Source organism: Tenrec ecaudatus, chromosome 3, assembly GCF_050624435.1.
Source record: "Tenrec ecaudatus isolate mTenEca1 chromosome 3, mTenEca1.hap1, whole genome shotgun sequence".
In the NCBI taxonomy this organism is placed as follows: domain Eukaryota; kingdom Metazoa; phylum Chordata; class Mammalia; order Afrosoricida; family Tenrecidae; genus Tenrec; species Tenrec ecaudatus.
Genome location: NC_134532.1, coordinates 118,924,095 through 118,951,371, shown reverse-complemented (window position 1 = coordinate 118,951,371; position 27,277 = coordinate 118,924,095). Strand labels below are relative to the sequence as shown.

Here is a 27,277-nt window from a genome sequence, read left to right as displayed (position 1 = left end):
TGCTTGTCCTGCTGCTGCTGGGTGGAGTGTTCCACAAACGCCAAGTAGAACTAGTTGTGTGACAGTATTGCGAGCATCGTCTATGTTCTTAAGAAGTTCTGTCTGCTTGTTCTAGCAAGTATCAAGAAAGGAGTGTTGTAATTGCCAAATGTATTTGTAGATTTATATGATTCCCATATCAGTTCTATAATGTTTTGCTTCACGTTTTGTGAAATTCTTTTATTAGATGCATTAACATTTAAGATTCCATACTCTTAATTTATTCCTTTATAATTATGTAATAACTCTATTCCTGTTGATAATCTTTGATACTAAAATAGTATTTCATCTTTTGATTATTGTTAGTGTGGAACATCATTTTCCATTCTTCTGGTATTAATATATTTGTGTCTTTAAATTCAAAGTAAACATTGATGTACTGTTTACTCACAGCTAGTGTCTTGATTTAAAATGAATTTTACAGTCTACCTTTTAATTAAGATATCGATCATTTATTTTATGGTTACATATATTTAAGTTTATTTAAATACATATATTTAAGTTTACGTATGGGTCTATGTGTTCTATTCATCATATCTATTCTTTGTACCCACTCTCCTCTTTTTTAACTTTTAAAATGTTATTGGTTATAATTTCACTTCATTTCCTTAATTTATTAGCTATCGCTCTTTGTGTTTTAGTGGCTCTGTGAAGGATTTAACTTGCCATTTTATATCTAACAATATTATGTTCATTTCTAGTAATACGCTTCTTCACACATAGCATATGAAAGTGAAAACTATCTTTATATTTTCCTCTCTTGGTCTTAGTGCTATTGTCATATAATTTAATACTCAAAAACGTTATAATCTCACACTATCTTACTCTTTCATTTTTTGCTTTAAGCAATTATTTTTTAATTTATTTTATTTTTAAATAGTTTTAAAAGATAAAGTTTTTTTAAATAAAAATGTATATTTACCCACATATTTGCCATCTATAGTGCTCATGAGTCGAGATCTCCATCTGCTGCCCCTCTCTGTCATGGTGCTCTTCATTGAATCCTTTTTGTACAGCTGATCTGATAAAGAGGCATTCTGTCAGTTACTGGATGTCTGTAAGAGTGTGTCTCTTTGTTTTTGACAGATATCTTTCAAGATGCTAAAATCCTAGGTTGATGATGCTTTTCTTTCAGTTAATAAAAAGTTGTACCGATGTCTGCTGGCTTGCTGTGTTCTGACAGAGGCCCTCTGTCACTCCATCTCTGTATGTCTCTGTATAAATGTGTCTCTTTTCCCTCTGACCACTTTTTTGTGTGTTTGTGTCCAAAATGTGGCAGAAGCCTTTTCTCTTTATTTAACATGTATGAAGATTGGTGGATACTTTTTTTTTCATGTGCTCTAGAAGCAGGGTTTTTTAAAAATCATTTTATTGGGGGCTCGTACAATTCTTATCACGATCCATACATACATCAATTGTGTTAAGCACATATGTGCATTTATTGCCATCATCATTCTCAAAACATTTGCTTTCTACCTGAGCCCTTGGTATCAGCTCCTCTCATTTTTCCCTTTCCCTCCACCACTTTCCCTCCCTCATGAACCCTTGATAATTTATAAATTATTATTATTTTGTCATATCTTATACTGGCTGATGTCTCCACCCACTTTTCTGTTGTCCATCCCCCCGGGAGGAGGTTATATAGAGATAATTGTAATTGGTTCCCACTTTCCACCCCACCTTCCTTCTACCCTCCTGGTATTGCCACTCTCACGTCATTATGACTAATTTTAATAGCATAAATTTTTCGTGTTTTTATGCATGGACTTCATTCAGGTTGGGTCTCTGGGCTTATCACGTGTATTAAATTTGGAAACTTTGCAGCCATATTTCTTGCATTTTGAAAAGGGTCTTCTCATCATCTTCTGAATGCCTATTTGATCTTTTGAAGTCTCATAGCTTATTGCTGATCTGTTAGCTTTTCTCATCATTTCCTCTTTAGTTACTTTTGAGTAAGTTTTAATTCGCTGATTTTCTTTCTGTAGTGGTTGCTATTTTATTAATCTTATCTGTGCATTCTTCTTATGAGACATTCTAGTTTTCATCCCTAGAAGTGCGTTTGGGACCTTCTACACATCCTCATGTCTTCTCTTTATGTACTAAGGCTTTCTACCTTTCTGAAACAATGGAACAGATTAAAAGCATTAATGTCTGAAAATCTGTCCTCTGTTTAACATCTGCATACATTTCTATTGATTGTCCTTAATGCTCTTTTTGAGTTGGATTTCTTATTGTTTTGCATTGCTGGACATTTTTCATTGAATGGCAAACATTTTGAATTTTGGGTAATTGTGTGCTGGCCAAACCCAGGAGCCGTCCATGGGAACAAGGTGAGGCTTTCTGCTCCCCCCAGGATGGAGAGCCACAGAAAGTCAGAAGGGCAATGCTACTGTGTCCTGTAGGGTCACTATCAGTCCGAATCCACACACTAGCAGTGAGAATACTTTTGTATCCTTTTCTAAAAATTTTTGAGGTTGAAATTGAGTTAAATTTTATGGGAGAAGGGCTTGCTGCTAGGCTTGCTTTAAAACTTAATAAGGAGACCATATAAACGTTGGTACAGGCCAAATTGAACCCACGGTTAAGGCAATCATTCAAGCAACGCCTTTCTGAAGAATAAGCCCATTTGGACTGTGGTGCTGGTGGAGGATGTGGAAGTGCCAAGGACTGACCAAAGAACAGATAAAGCTGTCTGGAAAGGAGCACACCCATGGTGCTCTCCATTGGAGACTTTGTCTCGCATCCTTTGGACATATTGCCAGCGGAGCCGAGCCCCTGGAGCAACACCATGCGTGGTAAAATGGAAGAGCAACGAAACAAGTGAGGCAGATTGACACTGTGGCGGTGACAGTGGGCTGAAAGAAAGCAGTTGTGAGGACGGCGCGGTACCAGGCGGGGTTGGCTTTGTGTGTAGGGGTCGGTATGAATTGGAACCAACTTGACAGAGTCATTAACTGAGATTCGCCAGCCCGGCAGTTTGGGACGTAAGCTATTCTACTCCTGTCTGTGCTCCGAGGATTGTTCTCCGTGCTCTTTCTGCTGGTTCTTTTCTGGCGGCTCCTGCGGCATGGTGGACTCATCTGCCGAGCACAAGATCCATGGTTTAAATCTGCCATCCTTTCTGCGGCACAAAGAGGAGACTGTCGATGCCCGTACTGTGTAAAGAGTTATGGTCAGAAACCCCCAGGGGCAATTGTACTCTGTCCTGTAGGGTCCCTGTGAGTCAGAATCGACTCGATGGCAGGGAGCTTGCTTGGTTTGGGAGTTCTCTGACCAGTGCTCACATGCTAAGACTTGAGGTGGAGCCGGCTTCTGATCTAGAAGTACAATTTCTTTCCTCTCCAGTTCTCTTCCTATGGCGCTTGACCTCTTTGACCACATCAAAATGGTTAACTCTGGCCCCTCCACTCAGGGAAATCACCAGCTCTGTTTGGGGCTCCCTTCCTGCGCTGCAGCCTGGAGCGCCTCTCTCGGCATTAAGCCAGAGCCTTCGTCAGACTGGCCTTGTTTGTTTCCCTTTTCTTAAGGATCACTGCCTCGTGCTTCCCTGGCTTCCTGTTACCAGTGTCTGAAAACCATTTCAGAACATGCTCTATCCTATGTCTTTAAGTTGTCCACCGTGGGAAGGTTAATCTGATCTAATATGGTAATAATTTCTTTTAGAATAATTAATTCCAGATTAGCCCAAGGATTTTGATGAAGGACAGATTGAAAGGTTTCAATAAGCTGATGAAGTACTGGAAGTAGTACTCAGTCGTTTATGTCTTCCAAGAAATTTGGAAAGGTGACCCAACAGAATGCTCGAATTAGGAAACAGCATCATTAATATAACATGCGTGGACAATTTTGCTGAAGATCACCCAGTAATGATTGAACAGTACATTGACACCCAGCTGCCAGAAGTTCAGGCTGAATTCAGAAGAAAATGTGGAACAAGGGATATCATTACTTATGTCAAATGTATCTTGGCTGAAAACAGAGACAACCTGAAAAATGTGGTTACTTGTGTATTGTTGACTCTGCCAAGGCATTCGACTGTGGATCATTACAAACTATGGATAACCTTGAGAAGAATGGGGATTTCAGCACACATCTTTATGCTCATGTGGGACTTGCACGTGGATCAAGAGGCACTTGTGGGAACAGAACAAGGGAATACTACATGGTTTAAAATCAGGAAAGGTGTGCATCAGGGTTGTATACTTTCGCCGTACCGCTTCAGTCTATGCTGAGAAAACCATCAGAGAAGCTGATTTATATGATGAAGAATGAGGCATCAGGACTGGAGGAAAGCTTATTAACAACTTGTGGTATACAGAAGATAAAACTTTGCTTACTGAAAGAAAGGAGATGTTAAGTACTTACGGATGAAGATCAAGGATTTCAGCCTTCGGTATGGATTACAAATCAATGTAAGGAAGACCAAATTTCTTTTTTTATTTTTTACATTTTATTAGGGGCTCCCCATCAAGCTCATGAAACCAGTAGTGAAGAGAGGAGAGGATGCATTGCACTGGGTGCATCTGCCACACGAGACTTCTTTGAAATGTTGGAAAGCAAAGATGTGAGTAGGTGGACTAAGGTATGAGTAGTCCAAAGTGTGATATCTTCAAATGCACGTGACAGTTGGATCTTCAATAAGGAAAACCAAAAAAAGAAGTGATGCATTTGAATTGGGGGCTGGTGAAGAATATGGGAAGTACCATTGGCTGCCAAAAGGACAAACAAACCTGTCTGGACTCCCAGAATACTCCTTAGAAGTGAGGGTGGCATGATTTTCTCATGGCCTTTGGCCAAGTTAGGAAAGACCAGTCCCTGGAGAAGGACACTGTACTTGACAAAGTAAAGGGGCAGCAAAAAAGTGGAAAGCCCTCAACAAGATGAATTGACCCCAGTGCCTGCAACACTGGCCTCAAAGCACAGGACTGCGTTTGTCTGTTATGCAGAGTCGCCCTGAGTCCAACATAGCTCAACGGTCCCTAAAGACAACTCCTCAAGGAGTTAGAGATGAACAGTGTCCCAGATGTCCAATTCTTCCAAAATGTTACACAATTCCATGTTTTATTCCACTTCTTCCTTGAGTAAATTCCCTCACATCTCTGGGTTGTGTATCCCATGGTATCCCACTTTAAGAAAATGTCTTGCATGGTTGTGGGTGCTGTTAATACCCAAATCTGAAGATCATGCTCAGGCAAGCCAACTGTAGGGTCCAGAGCTGAAGCCAAAAATTTCCAAAAGTCATTGATGGGATGTCTTGTCTCGTGGTAGGGCTGGCCCTATGGTCCTCTCTGTGCATTGGTTGTTCCCATCAGGAATGTCGTCCTCGAGGTTTGGTAGGCCAGGATGTAATGCTCTCTCTCTCTCTCTCTCGTCCTCGAGGCTTGGTAGGCCAGGATGTAGTTCTCTCTGTCCCTCTCCCTCTTTCTCTCTCTCTCATATACACACATATACATCTATCTATACACATACTTCTATGTCAATACACACACACACATATCTAATTCTCTTTCCCTCTTAGTTTGCTCCTCTGTGGTCTGGGCACCTGCCACTCTGCCTGACCTGTATTTTCAATGCTGTCCTCTGTAGTGCATTCTTCTGAGGAGGGGTTGATGTAGCTGGATTAGGGGCCAATCCCTCAAACCTCTCTGTTAGTTCATTGTTTCATGCTGGTATGTTGACCTCTTGGCTTGTGTTGGGGACAGTACAGGAGACAGTGCAGGAATTGTGCCCAGCCTCACCCTGACCCTCCCTACACAAAATGGAGGGCAACAGAGCAGCAAGGGAAGCACAGCAACAAAGTTTCTAAGGAACCCTGAAAATAGACTTCTGACTGAGGAGGGGAGGGGGAGCAGGGCTTGGCACCTCATCAGATCAGATTAGAAAACAGAAGGGTCAGCAGACAGGCCTAGAACTATTTATAGGTGTTCTTTCCTTCCCTCTTCTCTATCTCCCCCCCCCCCATGCCTATAAGATAGGCAGGATAAATAATCCTGAGAAGAAAACAAAGGGACCAGTGGTACCAGGGGGACATGGGAGAGAAGGAGGCAGGGGAAAGCCAACCAACTCAGGGACAAAGGAACAAGAGATCTAAAATCAATGGTGGGGTTTGATCAAGTGCAATGTAGCCGAGGGGAATTACGGCGAGTCGAATGAAGGTCAAACATGATAGTGGGTAAGTAAAAGGAAATAGAGAAAAGAATTAGGAGACAAGAGACATTTATAGAGGTATAAACAGGCATGTATATATGTGAATATATTAATATATAACAACTGGGATATAGGTATATATACATATATTTATATGTTAAGTATTAAGGTAGCAAACAGACATTGAGCCTCTACTCAAGTACTCCCTCAACACAAGAACATTTTGTTCTAATAACCTGGCATTCTGTGATGCTCACCTTCCCAACACAATTGCTAGAAGTCAAAATAGATGCATAAGCAAATGTAGTGAAGAAAGCTGATGGTGCCCGGCTATTCTGGGGTCTTAAAGGCTTGAAGTTAAACAAGCAGCCATCTAGCAGGAAAGCAACAAAGCCCACAAGGTAAAGCACCCCAGCCTGTGTGATCATGAGCTGTCAATGAGATCAGGTATCAGGCATCAGAAGAGCCGAAACAAAGTCTTATCAATGCCAATGAGGACGGTTGGAATGAAGACCCATCTGTAGACAATTGGACATCCCATTACAAAAGGGTCACAAGGAAGGAACAAGTCAGCCAGGGTGCAGTATAGCACCGATGAAGCATACATTTCTCTAGTTCTTTAGTGCTTCACCCCCACACCCCACCCCACTATCATGACTTCAGGTCTACTTTACAAATTCACCTAGACTGGAGCATGTACATTGTTACAGATAAGAGCCCTCGACACACAGAATCCAGAACAGGTAAAAGCCTCAGGAACAGTAATGGGAGTAGTAATACCATGAGGGTAGGGGGAAGGTGGAAGGAGAAGGGGGAGAAAGGAGGAACTGATATCGCAATGATCAGTATATAAACCCTGGCCCCAAGGAGGACAAACAACAGAAATGTGGGTGAAGAGATATGAAAGTAACAATAATTTATGATTTAGCAAGAGTTCATGAGGGTGGTAGAGAGGAAAAAAAGAAGCACTGATACCAAGGGCTGAAGAAAACAGAAAATTCTTTGAAAATGATGATGACAAGCATATGCACAGATAGGCGTTTAATAAAATTGATGTATGGATAGTTAAAAGAGACTTAAGAACCCCCAATGAAATAATAATAATAAAAAGTCCAAAAGTCACAGCAGGCCTCCTTGCTTCTAGCAAAGCTCATTCAAGAAACAGAGGAATGTCTTTGATGGAGGTGTGGTATGTTAGTCCAAGTAGGCTAGAGAAACAAATCCAGGGAGAATCATGTGTGTAAGAGAGAGTTTCATATCAAAGAGTAATTGTACATTAAGAAAACATCCCAACCCAGTCCAGGTCAAGTCCACACGTTTAATATTAACCCATATGTCCAATAGTAGTCCATAAATTCCTCTTTAGACCCATGCAGCCATGCAATAATGCTGAATTCAGGAAGATCACAGGCCAGTGGGTGGAAAGTCTTGTGGATCCAGTGGCAGTAGAAGCATCTCAGTGCTGGCAGGGGTCTCCGCGTGGCTTCTCCACCTCCCAGTACTCTGGTTGCATCAGTGTAGCTCCATCAGGCTTGTTATCGTCAGTAATGTCTCACAGGAAAATGAGTGTGTGGCTGCCTCCAATGAGCTGTTTATCTCCTTAGTGCCTACAAATGTGGTCATCAAGATGCAACCTGATTGCTAAACTCTACCCCTTTTCTCTTAGAACTCAAATGACAATAGATTATAGAACTACCACATGTGGTTTTTGTCTTTTAGCAGACCAAACCTCCAAAGAAACAGAGGATGGTGATTAAAATCACACCCTCTGCTAAAGTAGTCTAAGGTTCCTTGATTTACACCCTCTACTAAAGTCAAGTCTCAATCTGCCCTAATCCTGTCCGTTAGTTTAGCAGAGAATTCGCTACAAAATGGGGCTATGGCTGCATAGGCCTTATGAATGAACCACGACTCACCTGTGTTCCCGCATTATTACCTGGAAGTAGAACACTGAATTCTACTTTGTTTTCACTTATTACCGAAGTAAATTCTTAATTATTCATGTAATGTATGATGCCTCTCTGACAACGATTAAAATAGATTTTATACATAACAAAGGTACTTTACAGATGTGTACATAACTTGTAAAGTGCTACTCAAATTTCCGTTCAGGCCCTTACCTAGGTAGAGGCTGTTGTTATAAGCTGTCAAGTCAGTGCTGAGTCATAGCAACGTGGTGCACACCGAAGGAAACACTGCCTGAACCTTCCTCAAAGTTGTTTTTATGTATGAACCCATTGTTGTAGCCACTGTGTCCGTCCATCTTGTTGAAGGTCTTCCTCTTTTCCATTGGCTCTCTATTTTACCAGGCATGATGTTCTTCGGGGACCGGTCTCTCCTGACCGCATGCTAAAATACAGGAGACAAACTTCTCACTGTCCTCGCTTCTTGGGTAGCGAATGTACCCGCTGCAGTGCATCCTTTGATCTCAGTTTGGTCAGCTTACTTTGATCAGTATTTTGTTCTGTTGATCTGTAACCTTCTCTAGACAAAAGGGTATCTTCCTCCAATTATATATATCTACTCAGGCCTGGGTGCATGTGAAATTACATGCCAATTTCAATGGAATAAAAAAAAGTACAGTCCTATAGGTAACCCACAAGGTGATGAGAATTCCAGGTAAACTGTAGATCACATTCTGATACCCAAGAATGATGAAAAAATAAAATGAATACCCTCAAATGTAATACTTTTCCTACATATATATTTTTTCAGTATCTATAATTTCACATTTATTTTATACAACTTCCATAAGTTACTTAAAATAAGCACAGGTGTTTTATCCTCAGTAAGATACACACTTGAAAAGTCAAACTCAATGTCATTGAGTCAATTCTGACTCATGTTCGGGAGCTTTAAAAATTTCATGGAAAACTCCATTACCCTTTGATTTCACTTTTTCATGAGTTTTTTAAAACCCACTCTTCAAACATCGTATCTTACAATATACATCATAGGCTGTAGGCCCTTACATACATCATCTGTTGCAATCCCTTAATTATAATTTTGAAATCTGATTAGCTGAAACTAAGTATTTTTCTAGTTTTATCACAGACTCATTTGTGGTAAACCCAGTTAATCCTGATGTAAACCAAAAACTCTAAACCAAGCTGTAAACCCCAAACTCGGAATCATCGGGTAGATTCCAATAGCATTTGCCATCTACTATTCCATTTGGTGAGTTGAGTTGAATGTTCCACTGCAAAGTCTGAGTGTGTTTGATGGCTGTGTGTGCCCTCAACCTGTGGAGAGTATCAGCTAGGATGCCTTTCTGGTATCACAAAAATTCTGAATTCTGAAATGCTTCCAAACCCCTTGGGAATTTGGAGTGGCAATTGAAGATCTGTGTGTCTTTTTAAGATCCACTGAACTATAAAATGAAGTCAGATTGTCTAGTCAATCAATTTCCTAAATGTTGGTGACTGTCTTCGGCTTTTCTGTGTCCTCCAGCTTTGCAAACTTGGGTATACTTCATGTGACAAAGAAAAAAGTATTCGAGACACTGGAAGCACGAATGACAGAAGCTTGTATAAGGGGCTATAACCCTGGACTTTTAGTGCATCCTGATCTTGCCTATTTGCAAGCAGAAGGTGGAGGAGACAGGCAACTTACAGGTGAGCTCTCTCTTCCCAATCTTGCTCCTTTGAGGAGCTTAAATTTTTGCTTTGTTGTGTGTGGACTAGATGTTCGTTTTGATACCTCCGGTTTCTCATCCTTCTGATCTGTAACCACCTCCCCCCTTCCCGGAAACTTTTGATGGCAACCTGCTACCTGTAGAGTAAAATGTATCATCTCAAAGCCCTCACATGCTAGCCCTACCCACCTTTCCAACCTCATCACCAGTCCCGACCTTGCAGGTAGCCCACCTGCCCCACCCACTGTTCTCCGAACACCTGGTGCCTAATCATACCTCTGCCTCAATACTCCACCTCCTTTTTTCAACATGTCAAAACTCGATTCATCATCCAACGCTTAGTTCAAAGAACAATCTACCTGTTATGCCTTACCCAGCTCGCCTAATTGTAATGAGTATTTAAATTATTTCTTTGGGCACTTCGGGCTTATTTTAAACTAGTCTCTCTTTACAAAAGCAAAAATGTAATTTTCTGTTTTCTTGCCTTTGTTTAATTTTTTACTTCAGCTCCATTCCCCAGGCTACACGTGTCCCATCTCTGCATTTATAGTTTGTCCTTCAGCCTGGTCATTTTGGCATCTTCTCATACTCTGAAGAGGCATTTAGATAGACTAATAATAGTTTTCACCCAGATTCAGGAAGAAAAAAAAAACTTTGGATATTTATGGATGGCATAAATAAGACCCTTTAAAGAGATTTTACTCAGAATATAGAGAATTTAAAATGAAAAATAAAACTCAAATGTTATTTTTAAGTTTATGTTCTTTAGCATCCTGTATTTAAATGTCCACGCCTCCTTGCACTTACCGTGGGCATGAATGGACTTTTCCTAGATGGCGAGAAGGAGATAATCCGCCAGGCCGCTCTTCATCAGACAAAAGAGATGGACCTCAGCGTGGTCCGGCTCATGTTTACAGCTTTCCTTCCGGACAGCACGGGCAGCTTCACCAGGCGCCTGGAACCCGTGGTGTCAGATGCCATCTACGACAGCAGTGAGTGCTTGCCCTGCAAGGGGATTGATTGGTGTGCCTGCCGGCAAGAATGCAGGCTTCGAACCCCGCCCTGCTAGTTACTCACTAGCTGAGTCTTGCAGCAAGTGCGCTAATCTCCTTGTGCCTCGGGTTTCTCATCCATCAAGAGGGAATGCCGGAGTCTAGTTTAAAAACTTGATGGCTAATTAAGTAAACTATTCAGTTAGGGCCATAATAAATACAGTTCCCCTTCTTTCAATGTACATCGCAGCCTTTTACATCCCATATCTAGTCCCGTATTCTTTATTTACCACATGCGGTGAGAATTTATTGTGCTTGCTCTAGGAAGGAAAAAGAGTTTGTTTGTTTTTTCCTTTAAGGTATTGAACTGATGTGGTGGTGGCTGCTCCTACATGCCTTCCAGGTTACTCTGACTCATTGTGACCCTCGGCACCGCACGGCAGTATCAAACATTGCCTGGTCCCGAGCCATCCTCACAGCATGGTGATGCTTGAGCCCGCTGCTGCAGCCTCTGTGTCAGTTCGTCTCTTTGAGGGTTTTCCGCTGTTTGAATGACCGTCTGCATTGTCCAGCATGCTGTCTTTTTCTAGAGACTGATCTCGCCTCATAACCTGTCGAAAGTACATGAGATGAAGTCTCGCCATCTAAGGAGCATTCTGCCTCTACTTTTTATAAAAACAGGTTTCAACTGTAATTCTTACCCATCTTCATTCCAAATATCTGTCACTTTTACCAAGATAATAGCTTCAAGTTAGCTGAATGAGTAGTAGAGTACATGACTCTGAAAAGTTATTTCAGTCTCTAGTTCCTGAAACTTTTTCAAAGAGCATTTGTCATGCCCCTTAACCTGTTTGGCATACATTGGCTGTATTAAACAGATATTTCAGAAAAGACTGCAAGTGCTCATTGAAAGTGCATGGAATTTGATGTAAATTAAAAACTCGAAGTTCAGCTAATTTCCCTAATTTAAACAAGTTGGAGGGGAAGTGAAAGGGTTAGCCCATATTCTAAAGACTCTATCACCTTAAACATGCAGCTGTTGGAGTGGAAAAAAATTTTAAAAAGGAAGCTTTATACTTTACCACACTGAAACTTTTACTCCAACCACATAAAATCCTAATTTAGTTTTGGGGAAAGCAGTATCTCCATTTTTGTCTCTATATAATAAAAAGGGGAAAAAAGTGCTTTCCCCTAAGATTTTGGGACTCTTGTAATAGTTTGGCAGTAACCAGTGCTCAAGGAAGCAGCAGTCAAGAGAGCAAAGTTGGGTAAATCTGCTGCACAAGCCCTCTGTAGAGGACTGAAGATCTAGGATGTTAGATTCTGAGGACGACGTTGTGCCTGACCGAAGCCATGGCATTTCCAGTTGCCTCATGTGCATGTGAAAGTGGGCATGGAATAGAGAAGACTGAAGAAGAACCGATGCCTTTGAATTGTGGTGCTGACAGAGAACATCGAATGTATCCTGGAATAGTAAAAGAACAGACAACTCCGTCTTGGAAGAAGTATAGCCAGAGGGTTCCTTCGAGGCAAGAATGGCGAGAGTTGGACTCACATACTTTGGACATGCAGTCAGGAGAGACCAGCCCCTGGAGAGAGGCTTCACGCTTCATGAAGTAGAAGGGCAGCAAAAAGAGGAAGGCCCTTAACAAGACTGCCTGACGCTGCGGTTGCAACAATGGGCTCAGGTATCAGAGCTGTGAGGATGACGGTTTTCCCCTCTGTTGTGCACTGCGGAGCGATGCGTCAGAACCGGTTCAGTGGCACCTGCCAAAACCAACATCACTGAAATGAATTTGAGTTCCTGACCTCATTTGAATTTCAGAATTCCACTGGTTTGGTACCTCCTGAAGTGTCCAAAAAAAAAAATCTTTGTCTTTCTCTGTTAGAGGGAGAAACAGTATCCTCTCCTTTCTGTCCCATCATACATTGGTGATAATGAATGATCACTACCCAATAAGTGCTCTCAAATCTTTAAAGAGTAGTCTGATTGCTTAGGATCCCTGTTAAAATAATAAGAGGTAGAAGCAACTATTTAAATTTCCTTTTTGGTAATGGGTCCCCAAGACAAAGTCCCGGACAAGGGATTCATTTATAGAGCTGAGCATAATCTATGACATTCGTTGTTCTCCTGTGAACAGAAGCCCCCAATGCATCCAATTTGAAAATTGTAAGAATGGACAGGACCGCAGGATGTGTAACTGGAGGAGAAGAGATTTATCTTCTCTGCGACAAGGTTCAGAAAGGTAAATATCATACTCAGGTCTCAAGATGTGAAACATAATTCTTAGTATGTATCTATGAGTCACTTCTTAACAGTGCTGTGAAACTTTTTTAAAACAGGTACACAGTACAACTCACCTCTTCCAAATTTACGTTGCCTGTATTGTTTATGTTAAACCATTAATTAAAGGTTTCAAAAGAAGTAAATAGAAATAAAAAATAGTACTCACTGAAGGTTCATTATTTTTCTGTTTTAAACTTTGGTATCTAAGTTTGGTTAAACTAAAATGAGTAAGAGTCACATGCCTGGCACACATACAAACACATCCAGAGGACAAATAATAAGCTGTTGATTTTGCAGTCCTCTGTTGGATTACTGAGAGCAGTTCTGCAAACACTTCCATGTGACACTGTAATGCCAACTAAGAAGAGGAAAACCAGTAGGATTGAAACACACTAAGATAGACACATTAGTAAAAGCAAATGGAAATCATGTGCTATTTTCTGAAACCATTTTTAACATAAAATGGTACATGGGGAAAGTATAGGATAATCTAAATCTAAGCAGATAATGTGATTTGAAGTACAATCTATAAATAAAAGGTTAATAGTTTTAAAGAAATATATTCTTATTTCTGACTGAATGCTCCATATTATATGGCCAGGAAAACATGGGATCATATTTTAAAGTAAAGCACATGTAGTCTTTTTCCAAAATGATTTTCACTATATCCACATACCCAGTTCTTAGCCTCTTAACCTAGTTCGTCTGTATAATATTAATTTCCAGATTCTTAAGTGTGCATGCTATGAGTAAACATAATCTGAGTACAGTTTTTACAAATGTGATTCTTAATCATCATCCTTACATTGAGATAGCTTAATAAGAGAAGTCTTGAACTTGGTCTGAAGAATGCTGAATAACAAGGTTAAAGGGCTATACCTTGAGATCATGGGGTGTTCAATCCAAACTGATATTTCTAAAATTCTATTTAAATTGCACTTTAATTTTCATAAATTGATAGTGGGGTCCTTCCTATAGAACGGGAAATGATGCCAGTGCTAAGAGGAGTTCTGTTGTGAAAGCGGGAAATAATGGCATTCTGTCTGACCCTCATATTTTTAATAATATGAACTAATAATGTATCTAGGAGACCATATCGCATAGTGGGTTAAGTTTGGGGCTGCTAACTGCCGGATCAGCAGTTCCAAAGCACCAGTCACTCCACAGCAGAAAGGGAAAATCTATTTCCGTAACGATTTATCGTCTTGGAAACCCACAGAGACAGTTCTGCCCTTTCCTGTAAGGTCACTATGAGTTGGAATTGACCCTGTGGCAGTGAGTTTCTGTGTGGATGTGCTTAGAGCCTAGACCTTGGAACTGCATACACTGGATTCAAATCCCATCTCTTCCATTTACTAGCTGTTCCACTTTGGATCAAACAACATAATATATTTGAACCACAGTATCTCTGCTATAAAGTGATTATAATAATACATATACCTCATAGCGCTGTGTGAGGAGTAAGTCAATTACTCTGTGTGTATATGTGTGTGCGTGTGTGTGTCTGTTTCCTTAGGACAGTGCCCCAGCATGTGAGTGTGTATCTGTTTCCTCAGGATAGTGCCCCTGTGAGTGTGTGTGAGTGTGTGTGTGTGTGTGTGTGTGTGTGTGTGTCTGTTTCCTTAGGACAGTGCCCCAGCGTGTGAGTGTGTATCTGTTTCCTCAGGATAGTGCCCCTGTGAGTGTGTGTGTGTGTGTCTGTTTCCCTAGGACAGTGCCCCAGCGTGTGAGTGTGTATCTGTTTCCTTAGGATAGTGCCCCAGCGTGTGAGTGTCTATCTGTTTCCTCAGTACAGTGCCCCTGTGAGTGTGTGTGTGTGTGTGTGTGTTTCCTTAAGACAGTGCCCCAGCGTGTGTGTGTGTGTCTGTTTCTTTAGGACAGTGCCCCTGTGAGTGTGTGTGTGTGTGTGTGTTTCCTTAAGACAGTGCCCCAGCGTGTGTGTGTGTGTCTGTTTCCTCAGGACAGTGCCCCTGTGAGTGTGTGTGTGTGTGTGTGTGTGTGTTTCCTTAAGACAGTGCCCCAGCGTGTGTGTGTGTGTCTGTTTCCTTAGGACAGTGCCCCTGTGAGTGTGAGTGTGTGTGTGTGTGTTTCCTTAGGACAGTGCCCCAGCGTGTGAGTGTGTATCTGTTTCCTTAAGACAGTGCCCCTGTGAGTGTGTGTGTGTCTGTTTCCTTAGGACAGTGCCCCTGTGAGTGTGTGTGTGTGTCTGTTTCTTTAGGACAGTGCCCCTGTGAGTGTGTGTGTGTGTTTCCTTAAGACAGTGCCCCAGCGTGTGTGTGTATCTGTTTCCTCAGGATAGTGCCCCTGTGAGTGTGTGTGAGTGTGTGTGTGTGTGTGTGTGTGTGTGTCTGTTTCCTTAGGACAGTGCCCCAGCGTGTGAGTGTGTATCTGTTTCCTCAGGATAGTGCCCCTGTGAGTGTGTGTGTGTGTGTCTGTTTCCTTAGGACAGTGCCCCTGTGAGTGTGTATGTGTGTGTGTTTCCTTAAGACAGTGCCCCAGCATGTGAGAGTGTATCTGTTTCCTTAGGACAGTGCCCCTGTGAGTGTGTGTGTGTGTGTGAGTGTGTGTGTGTGTGTGTGTGCTTCCTTAAGACAGTGCCCCAGCGTGTGAGTGTGTATCTGTTTCCTCAGGATAGTGCCCCTGTGAGTGTGTGTGTGTGTGTGTGTGTTTCCTTAGGACAGTGCCCGAGCGTGTGAGTGTGTATCTGTTTCCTTAGGACAGTGCCCCTGTGAGTGTGTGTGTATGTGTGTGTGTGTTAGGACAGTGTCCCAGTCAACAGCGCATGAATGGACTATTCTGTGACTCTATCTTGAGTTGTGCTGCCCTTTGAGACACCCCTATCCCTCTTCATCCTTCACGTCTCTGAGAAGGGAATTATTCAGGGATGACGATGTGCGAGAAAGACTGATTAAGAAAAAACCCAAGTTGAACAGATAAATGTAGAATTGTGCCTTTGTAAATGAAATGTGAGGCCTATTTCTGTAGTAACTAATGTTAAAAATTTGTGATTTATTGAGCGAGTTAGTGATTCAACAGACTATTTTTCTTATTTTAAAAAAACATTCAGTAAGTAGATGGTAGAATCTTAAATCAGTTCTATGTTTTATCATGTTTACAAATACTGCATTATGTAACATGACATGCTGGGATTCACCTGTTGACAGATGACATACAGATTCGATTTTATGAAGAGGAGGAAAATGGTGGAATCTGGGAAGGGTTTGGAGATTTTTCTCCCACAGACGTTCATAGACAGGTAAGTGGATGATGACGATTTTACACTTCTGCCAGGTTGAGAGTCACGATTTAACTTCCATATGTGAAATAAGAAAGTTACAATAAACGTAATGTGCAGGGGAAAGTACTATTGTAAACGTTACAGGTCTCCCAGAGAAGCCGTTACTTGTCCTCGAATCATTGGTTCTGAGAGTCAGTTAAGAAATGTCCTGTGAGTGTCCAGTCCCTTAACCCTTAATACGGTGGTCCTCAGGGCCTCTACCTGAACGTTTGAAATACTTTGCTAAGGCAATCATGCTGATACCTGTTTTTAAAGAGTATTCTAATGAAAAGCTTTTAGAAGTACACTCCTTTAGCTGAGGCTACTGTGATTCTGATATGTCAAGATTTCCCAGCTGTAGCTGAGTATATTAATGAGAAGACCTGGAGTGGGTTGTGACTCATGCAGCTACAAGATGGAGTAGAACTGCTCTAAGTTTTCCGAGACTGTAAAGTCTCTGTGGGAGCAGGTGGCCTCATCATTCTTCTGAGAATTGGCTGATGGCTTTAAACCACCAACCCTGTGGTTAGTAGTACCTACTCACAGTGCTACCAAGGTTCCTCTTGTATATGAATATGTCATGAAAATATTGCATCCCTTGCTAAATGATTACTCTAATTCCCTTTTAAATTGTGACTGGGGAATATTATTATCAAATGCAATACAAACTAACTCACTGCCATCAAGTCAATTTGGCTCATAGAGTCTCTACAGCACAGAAGAGAACTGCCCCTGCAGGTTCCCGAGACTGTAAATATTTGTGGGGGTAGAAAGCCTCATCTTTCACCCATGGGGCACTTGGTGGTTTTGAACTGCTGAATTTCACAGAAAATCCAAATATCTATCAACAGGTGGTTGGTCAAATAAATTATGACCTCTCACTATAATGGAATATTATACAGTTAAGACAATGAGTATTCTGTGAACTGGAGCCCTGGGAGTGCAGTGGCTACGTGTGGGGCTGCGATCTGCAAGGTGCACAGTGCGAAAGCACCAGCCACTCTGTGGAAGAAAGACGAGACTGTCTGCTCCCTTAAAGATGCACAGTCTCAGAAACCCACCGGGTGGTTCTTCCCTGCCCTAGAGGGTCACCATGAGTCAGCAGTAGCTTGACAGCAGGGAGTTTGGTTTGGGTTGTCTATGAGCTAATAAGGGATATCTCAAAAATACTGTTAAATTTGAAGACAAAGAAAAAAACTAAGAGCATAACAGTAAATGTAAACTGTGTTCCTACCTTTTTATGTTCATGTGGCATAATGCCTAAAGCAACTCTAAGGATCCCTGGGGACACAGTGAGTGAGCCCCTAACTGACTGCTACCTGAAAGGCTGTTGGTTCAAACCCACCAGCCGATCAGCAGTTTTCCTCTGTCATTCTAGTGCTGCCATGAGCTGGAGTCAACTCAGCAACCCCCACCAGCGACAGAAAGACTGTGGTAGGCTTCCTAGCAAATGAACTACCGTGCTTTCATGGAGGCACAGAGTAGGAACTGAGTAGATGTAGTTTGACATCTTCCAGGAATACCATTGTCTGTCTTTGTATATTTAGCAGAATCTCAGTTCTTGTCAATGTGTTATTACATAGCCACAAAATAAAGCTAAGATTTGTAAAATGAGCACACAAGCATTTCTACCACCACCAAGAAATTAATGAGGAGGCCAGAAGTGTGTCTTAGAAGAAAGTTACAAACCCCTGCGTAGGCCCAGAGCCTTGATCCTCCTTATGGCTCAGATGCAACGGCTCCTATAAGGCTGCCTCCCCATGACGGCATAGTTTCTGCTCTCCTCATTGGCTGGCCACTGACGGGGGAGCCATTTCCTTCATTTCAGTCTCTTCCCACAATCACACTTCCTATTGCTCACTGTACCTAATGCCTTGATGATTTTCAAGGTTAATTTGGAAGAGGAAAAAAGTATAAGAAAGGCATCTTATTTAAATAATATTTACAACTAGCAGCTATTTGAAATATTAGACAAATTAGATAATGAAGATTTGAAATACACTGACATCAACTTGGATTTCAGTTTCACAGTAAAAGCTTGTGGGTACACAGTTCTGAGTTTGGGGCTTGATCTTGGGCGCTGTGTTTTTGTCCACCGTGTCTGAATGTTGGGCATAGAGAGAAATATTAGGAAAGTATTTTATGAGTAGCATAGCTGCAAAAATTATCTAATATGAACATGTAGCACTGCACCAACCTTTAGATCTTTTCACCCTGCAGTTTGCCATTGTCTTCAAAACTCCAAAGTATAAAGATGTCAACATTACCAAACCTGCCTCTGTGTTCGTCCAGCTTCGAAGGAAATCTGATTTGGAAACTAGTGAACCCAAACCTTTTCTCTACTACCCTGAAATCAAAGGTAACTCGGTTGTTTGGACATTGGGGCTTGTTCCAGGAAAAAGACAGGATGATAGACGAGATGAGGCAGCGTTCTGCTCTGAACAGCCTCTAAGTGAGTAACTGCTTCCTGAGACCATGGCATGTGTTTTCAGAGAAGAGGTAAATAATGCACTATTTGGGGATCACTGAGTTGAATCCAGCCTTTTAAAATCACATTGTTTCCATATTCCTACGAGTGTCTATCACATTTAAAGTGTTGGCATATATTTGAGAATGTATAACCTTTATTAAGTAACAAAATTATGGCAGTTGAGATCAAAAGATAAGCTTTGGTGTTTAGAAAAAAAAATCAGGCCACTCTGTCAACCAGCCTCAGGCAGTTAAGCAGAAAATGCAGGCACTGCAAAAATATAAAAATAAACAAGATACTTTTTTCTTCACAAAAGACATATCCACACAGGGAGATAGTAGTCTCCTGAAATGGCTATCGTGCAAAGCATGATCCTGAGAAACCCCAAGAGCAAAGTACCTGCAACCCACGTGAAGACGCTGCGGGGAGAACCATCGGCTCCAACAGAGCTCACAGAAAGCTTCTTGGGAAGGACTGTCATGTGGTCCTTAACATTTGAGGTCTATTTCAGCAGTGTAATGTTCAACAGAAAAGGAAGATGTTTTCTAGGCTTAGGAAACTGGGAGAACTAGAAGCCAGAGGTAAGACTAACTAGTGTTTATTCAGGGAAATTGTTACAAACACTGCTGTGGGCTGGTAAAGACTGAGGCAGGTGAAGGAGACCAGGACCAGGATGTGGAACACTGTGAGTGCCATTTAACAAATTTGCTTTGATTCTAGAGAGGGCAGTGGTCAACCCTATGTATGTTTGGAAAGACCACTCTGACTTTCTTTCATTGCTAATGAGAAGACGGTCCAGGAGACAGACAGTGAGTCACAAGAATTCTGCAAGGATTGCAGTGATTGTCACAAAGCAAAAGATGCCTAAATTATTGAATGGAAAGCTACTTTGCTCTGTGAACTTCCACCCCATACCCCACAAAGAAAGAATTAAAACATAAACAAAACTTAAGATTTCAAGTAAAAAGTGATGAAATTAGCAAAGTTATGGGTCCTGGGAATGATAGGAGGAGATGGATCCAAGATACAGGTTCATGATGGCCCCAAGAGGACTTGAGCATAACGGAGAAGTTCAGGAAATGTCGATGGATCTAGTGTTCTCTTGTCGGAAGCCTGTGATATAGTTGACTGACGAAAGGATCAAAGTAGATTTGGGTGAGAAGGAAGACAGCTCAGTTTAAAACATATTACAGGTACCTGCGAGACATTCAAGCATAACTTTTAAACAGGGAACACACCTCCATTGACACCCCCCCCCCTTGTTGCCTAGTTTTGCACTCTCTATTATTTTTATCGATCTGTAAAACTATACAGGCTGCTAAGAAGTTTCTTTATCCTTATGTAAAACTAGCACAGATTTATGTGTCTGTTGTCTGTCTCTCTAGAACCCTAGTAGAAATAATTTCCTTGGGGATGCACACTTGGTCTTTCTTGTTCGGTGACATGGCCCCGGGGAGCTGTAGTAGCATGGTGGTTACACATTGGACTGTGACCTGCGAGTGAGCACTTTGAAATGACAGCCACTCTTCAGGAGAAAGACAAGCCCTTCGACTCCCATAAGGAGTGACAGTCTTGGAAACCCAGAAGGGCGTTTCTACCCTGTCCTATAAGGTCGCTATGAGTCAGAATCAATGGCCGTGAGTGAGTTCTGTCCCCAGAATCTAGTAGAGTATACTGCAGGCATACAATAAATGACCGCCATTATTTTCAAGGTTAGTAACAAATTGGGTGCTATGTTGTCTCAATGGGCTCTATTTTAGCGCTCTAAGATTTAATATCTATGGCAATGCCTACACAGAACCCACAGACAAAATTCATAATGAAAGGGTTTATTAAGAAAGTCAGGGGGCAATGCCAGTGAGAAGTACTCAGGATAGTTGTTTATCAGGACATGTTACAAAGTTCTTTCGGATCTGCTAGTAAATTCCCAAGGGACGTACCGCTCTGCTGGAAGCCTCCACCTGAGAGTATTCGGCTGAAGCTTCAAGGGTCAGCAAACCCAGCTCCCAGAGTCGCCTCATCCCAGCAAAACTCAGCCAAAAGGCATGCAGCTCAAGCTGCATGCGGAAGCATTTCACTCCACAAGCCAGTCTTGCGCACAGAATCATCACTCCGTTTTACTTCCTCAGTGGGTTTGGAAGTCCACCACTCTTCTATGGGCTGGCTACTAGCTCTGCTGCTGCTCCGCTGATGTTATGGTTGTCTTCTGGATCCAGGAGGCTTGCTGCACAGGAATTTTGGGTCCAGAGGGATGTCCTCTACTCCTGGCTTTTGCTGTTTCTCAGAAGGCACATTTTACATACAGCAAGATGGCAACCAGGGATCCTGTTAACAATTACTCATAGGTGAATCCTATCCGTATCTTGGCAGCACTGGCGGCATGGCGATTCTGTAGTGGACTGCTGACTGCATGGGCAGCAGCTACTCCAGTCGAGCTACAGTCTCAGAAACCACAAGGGCAGTTCTGCCTTGACCTCTGAGGTCACTATGAGTCAGAATTGACCGACGGCGGGAATTTTGAGTTGATCAGTATCTTTCCCCCACCATCTTACCAGACCCATGTAGGACAAGGTCATTGGTGGGAGGTAGAGACTTTGGCTAGAAGAGCTTATTGAATAATTCACTGCCCCTGCAGGTGCTATCAAGTAAGACATTAGACATCAAAACAAAACACTTTCCTCTCCTTGTACAGAATCATCCCACTCTGAACTCTCTATAATCTTCGATCATTAATGTTCTACCTAATAAAAATGTCAGAGATGATTGCATCCAGGAGAAACAAGATATTCAAGAGAGGAATGTTTGGCGAGGGACAGATATAGGTGAGAAGCTGCTGAGTTGTGTTCGGAGAAGTTAGTTGTGCCACAGGAAGAACCGAGCGCCTTTCCCGTCTGAAACGACGGCGATTAAAGCAGGCTTGTGGTCTTAAGATAATGAGAGGTGTCATCAAAAAAAAGGGCACTTTACTTAAACTAGAACATGAAAAGCAAAAATGAGATACTTTTGAGTCACATGCACAACAAGAGGTAGGAGAGGCTAAAACTTAATCTACAGTTATGGATTAAGCCAAAGTCATCAATCATTAAAGGAAACAAAGGTAGTTTCTTGGTGTTTCAAAAATAATGGCAACTAATATCATGGAAAAGGTGCTTGGCTTTGAGTCTGATGTGCCCTCTGCCCTAATTGCAGACAAGTCACTGAACCATGTCAGCTTCCGCTTCCTCTTTAAGAGAGAAATTGCCACGTCCCTTCTAGAATAGGTTGATCTCCATAGTACATAGTACAACTGTGCCACTGTCAGAGATAGACCGCAAAGATAAATGAGCCCAATGTAAAAATGAACATGTTCAATTCCATGGAGATCAGACTGCAGGCCCCTGGGTAAAGTTTTCCGTGTAGAATTTCCTGTCATTGAAATCTGACTAGGACAGTTAATACTTTTTATAGTAGCCAAATTACAGTGAGATACAGCCACTATATGTCCATGCCGTATAAAACAAAATAATTACAGAGAAAGTATCCGATCAGCTCTTAACTAGAGACCATGTCAATAGATAGTGTTTACTTCTGAGGATGACTAAGTTACCTGCTTCCTTTCTGTGAGGTCAGCAGTTTATAATGAGTACAGTTCAGCTATTAATTAGGTATGCTGCAAATGGTGGGGGAATTTTATGAATGTTTGAAACCCTCTATTGACGCTTCTCCCTTTTGAGGTCACCTGTTTCTGATGGAAGCACATTTTTCAGAAAGTTGATTCACTGCAGTGTTTTTCAGAACGTGTCTGGGCGTGATCGATGTTTTAAGCCTGACATGTTTCACCGCTTTCTCCTGTCTCCTCTTTCACCTGCATTTAGCTGGTCATGAGATGGTTAGTAAATAGCAGGTAACAGTCGCCTATCAAATCCAGAGAGGACTGACATAAGCCCAGAATTAGACTTGAAGAAGAGCTTTCTCAAAATAACCTGTGACAGAAAGGACGCTGAAAACTCGGAAAGAGGACAGTTCTTCAATACTGTGCTGCTGGCTGCAAAAAGAACATCACAATAGCCTGTATTTAACGTAGGAAAAAGACTCCCCCAAACCCCAACTTGCACTCTGTCAGTCAGCTAGGAAGAAATATGACAATGAGTCAAGAAGCAGTGCTACAATATGTTAGGATCCGCCGTTGAACAAAAATTTCAAAATGCCTAGATGCTGTTTCTCGGCAGATCCTCCATCTGGGTCTGGATACTGCTGAAAGTGGAGTAACCAGTTCTAGAACTCTTCCCTAAAGAACTCTACACCTTTTCTGCGCATCATGTCAAAACAGCAGTTTGGGCATCCTCCAGGGACTCAACCCATGTTCCTTTCAAAGTTCACTGAGTTTAGGCGACAGAAAGGTCTGCCGGGGCAAGGTCCAGGCGCTAGGGCAGGTGGAGCAAGATTCTCAGTGCAGTTCTCTGAGGAGCGGCTGCTGCCTGCGAGCGCTGCCCGGGTGCCTTGTGCCCAGAGCAGCACGGCCGCCATGCGGTTTTCCCGGCCGTTTCCCTCACCTCTGTACTTTTCCATTTTCTTTCTCCGTTCTTTCCTTTCCTTCTATTTTCGCCCTAACCCTGTGCCCACTGGGAAAACCTAATAAAATTGCTGCTCGTGAGTTCTGAACGGCAGTCAGCATAACCTGAGGAGCCACCCTGGATTGAAGCTGACCACAGAGCTCAAAAGCCGCGGTTGAAATGGATTCTTCTTTTTAAAAATCGCTTTATTGGGGCTGGTACAGCTCTTAGCCCAGTGCACGCATACATCCATTCTGCCAAGCGCATGTTCAGCGACTGGCTATATTTTGAAGGCTCCCTGCTGAGACTAAGAGGAGAACGATGTAGTTCTCCCCTGTCCTGTAGGGTCCCTGCGAGTCGACATCGTAGCAACGTGGGTGTTTTTCTTTGCCCACATCTGCTAGGAAGAGAAAGAAAGGGATGACAGAAGAAAAACTCAGTCATAAGCCGCAGAGACAGTGAGGGAACGAAGAAGGAGTAGTAGGTCTGGTGCGAAGGAAGCAAAATGGCTGCAAGAGAACACGCGCAGTCACACGAGGAAGGAGAGGAGAAAGTCTCACTGCACACCGCTGTGTTTCACGAGAGTGTGCCTTCGACTTTCAGGGTTCCGTACCTCCTCACTCACCGAAGCCTCCAGCGTCCTCATGCATTGTGTTTATCATGCCAGCTACTGGGGAACAAGCCGCATCACGTCCTGTCTGTAGCGCCACGCTCTGACCCTTCCTTAGTATCTGGATGACTAACTGTGTGATTTGCAGTTCAAAACCCTGAGCCGCCCCTCTGTATAGAATTGAGGCTAGCTGCTTCTGCAAAGATTCGAAGCATGAGAAACCCTCCGGAGGGCTGCTCTGAGTCAGAATTGACTCCCTACCAGCAAGTGGTTTGGGCTGGATGCACCCCTTAGAAGGCCCCTGGGTGTGCACTGGACTGCAAACCGGAAGGGTGGGCACTCAGACCCATCTAGTGGTGCTGTGAATGACAAGTCTGAAGACCTGCTTCTGTTAACATTGCACCCTCGAAAACCCTGGGGAGCCCGGCTCCGCTCCACAGCACCTAGGATTGCGGTGTGTTGGAGTCACCTGCACTGCACCTCACAGCATCATTCACCAGGGACCCTCTGCCCACTTCATTCCCCCTTCAGAAACAATCAGCGCTTCTGCTACCTGCAAATTAGGTTCTTCGTTGTCTCTTCCAGGCCCTGCACAGTGTATTTCCCATACTACACTCTCCTTCCCGCTTACGTGGTTTACATGGTTGACCGCTCTTCTCTTAGGCACCCCATGTGTCTCATTTTCTGCCAGAGCATCCTCCCTCCTCCTTTCCCTCCACATATAAAGTTGATCTGGGGAAGCCACTCCTTGGAAGCCTTTCCTGAATTCCCCAGTCCACCTGGGCCTCCTAGAAAACCTCCCGGAATTCCTAGAACTCTGGTCTGCACAAGGAATTTAACATTTGATAGCCTTAGCGTGCGCTCTCGCTAAATCTTTCCTTCCCGGCCTTAAGAAAGAACATTCCTGACACCAGAAACCTCGTGTCAGGCTTCGCTGTATCCCCAGCACGTAACTTGACAGAAACCAGTCAATTCCAACTCTTCATGACCCATGTGTCTCGCTGTAGACTGGACACCACAGGGGTTTGGATGGCTGGTTTCTCAGAGGCGGATATCAGGGTTTCTTCAGCTGTTCCTGGGAGGATTCTCCAATCTGCACCCACCCTCTCAGCTCTTTGCTGAGCATGTTAACCCTTGGCACCCCCTGGGCCTCCTGGCTCATACTCAGCCCCAAACCAAACCCACTGCCATCGAACCCATTCTGATGCATAGCAGCACTATAGAACAGAGTAGAACTGGCCCCCCCTGTTGGTTTTCAAGGATGTAAATCTTTATGGGTGCAAAAAGCCTCATCTTTTTCCGACATAGTGGCTGGTGAGTTCAAACTATTAACCCTGTGGTTAGCAATCCAACATACAAAGCGGTGACCAGGGCCCTGTTGGCTCCTAGTAAATGCACAAATAAATGATAGCTGATGACTCGTCGTTGAATTCTATGGCCAAGGGGAACACGCCTAGAGTCTTATCTTCCCAGTACTCTTGGATGGGCAATCTAGTCTCCTGGTAATTCTCGCAACATTGGGCATGTTACAGTTTGGGGCGTGTACTGTTCTGTGGTCTCTCTGAGGCTGGTGCTCAGTCTAGTTGCCCATCGGAATAAAAATAAAACTTCTTGAAATTGGGCGTCTCTTCCTCCTTAAGTGACTAAAAATATCACCAGATTCAATATTCTCTCTGTGACCAGTCATACAACTGAATCAATCTCTTTTCCTCTGGTTTCACTTCCTTTTGGGCCTGCCTCTCTTTGAATACAGATAAAGAGGAAGTGCAGAGGAAACGGCAGAAGCTCATGCCCAATTTTTCGGATAGTTTCGGTGGTGGTAGCGGTGCTGGAGCTGGAGGTGGAGGCATGTTTGGGAGTGGCGGTGGAGGAGGAGGCACTGGAGGTACTGGCCCAGGTAAGAAGAACATCTACTCTCTCGAGAGTTTTTATATGTTGCAGAAGAAGAGCCCACTCCTCGCCCTTCCACTATGTTTACCAATATGTCTTTGAGTCCAGTGGGTGTGGCATTACTGAATGGTATCTTAAAGTTAATTCAACAAATACATACATGTTTATTTTCAAAGAAATGCATATTCCTTTTACAGTATGCAGATAATACCAGAAACCCTCAGGAGGGGTGTGGGGAACGTCATCCAAAGCTAACTACCTCCTTTACTTTGGTTTCCAGGGATTGCTTTTGTATTTTGCTTATTTGTTTTGAGTTTTCTATGATCTGTTTTGTTTTTTTGAATGCTTGGCATACATTTTCAAACAGTCTTCTGTTTAATCCCTGGGTATTTTTCTGTTGAATGTTTTCATCCTCCCTGTGGGTTGCATATTCTAAATCCTTTGTGTTTCTGGACATTTTTGACTGGATGGGAGAATTTTCTAATTTTGGATTATTGGGTGCTGGACAAACCCACCAGCCACCCATGGGTTGGGGAATACGAGGCTTCTGCTCTTATAAAATTTACAGAAACTCACAGGGGCAATTCTGTATTGTAGAGATCAGATTATTTATTCTGTGTTGTAGCACTTTGAAAATACATAAAATCCTACCATCCAAGGGTAATCACTTCCAGTTATTTTTTGTGCAGAGATGATCTATTTATGCATTTTCCCTGGAGTACAACTGTGACCATTCCTTGTATTTTACTCCATGTCTTGTATTAGCCATTCATTATCATTGTACTGTGAGTGTGCATAGAACTTATATGCTCCTTTCCCCTAACATTTTTATGAACTCACACCCCCTCGGTAGTTTTAACTTTATGTAAGCATCACTTTTAATGATTCGTAATATTTCATCCAGTGAGCCAAACCGTATTATCACTTGATGGATGCGATGTTTTATTATCTGTGTAAAATGCTCTTCTGAATTCCTCTAGCCACATAGCTTTTCTTTCGTTTCAGATTATCTTTGTAAATTAAGTTCTTGGAGATAAAATTACTGTGCCAAAGGGAATGCTGTCTGCCTTCAGCTCCTTCCCCAAAGAGCCCTACCAATTTATACTCCCCCACCCCCACCCCAAAGAACCTAGGAGAATGGACAATAGTGGCCATTTCTGCCTTTAGAAGTTTTTCTGAGTTGTGTGCTTGAATGTGTTCTGTGTTGGATTCGTTGTTTTGTTTTTCTCCTCAATCATCATACTACTATCTCGGGTAAAAAGTCTGAGGTTGGGTGGTGACCACTCACGGTTAACCTGTCCCTTTAGCACAAGAGTGGACAATTTTCTCCAGCATGGATTGGTCTACTTGTAAATTGCATATTGCAATGGTCTCACAGCCCTCCATGATGTCTTAACTC

General features: G+C 42.6%; 1 protein-coding gene across 4 annotated transcripts in view; it reads left to right on the top strand.

Moving 5' to 3' along the window:
* Positions 1-27,277, top strand: part of NFKB1 (nuclear factor kappa B subunit 1) — a 143,677-nt gene that overhangs the window by 85,865 nt on the left and 30,535 nt on the right. For all 4 annotated transcript variants that reach the window (XM_075543983.1, XM_075543986.1, XM_075543984.1 and 1 more), the window contains 6 exons: positions 9,637-9,800; positions 10,654-10,812; positions 12,954-13,058; positions 16,264-16,355; positions 18,597-18,735; positions 25,742-25,885. In XM_075543983.1, coding sequence (XP_075400098.1) covers positions 9,637-9,800; positions 10,654-10,812; positions 12,954-13,058; positions 16,264-16,355; positions 18,597-18,735; positions 25,742-25,885 — 803 coding nt within the window. The remainder of the gene's footprint in view (positions 1-9,636; positions 9,801-10,653; positions 10,813-12,953; positions 13,059-16,263; positions 16,356-18,596; positions 18,736-25,741; positions 25,886-27,277) is intronic.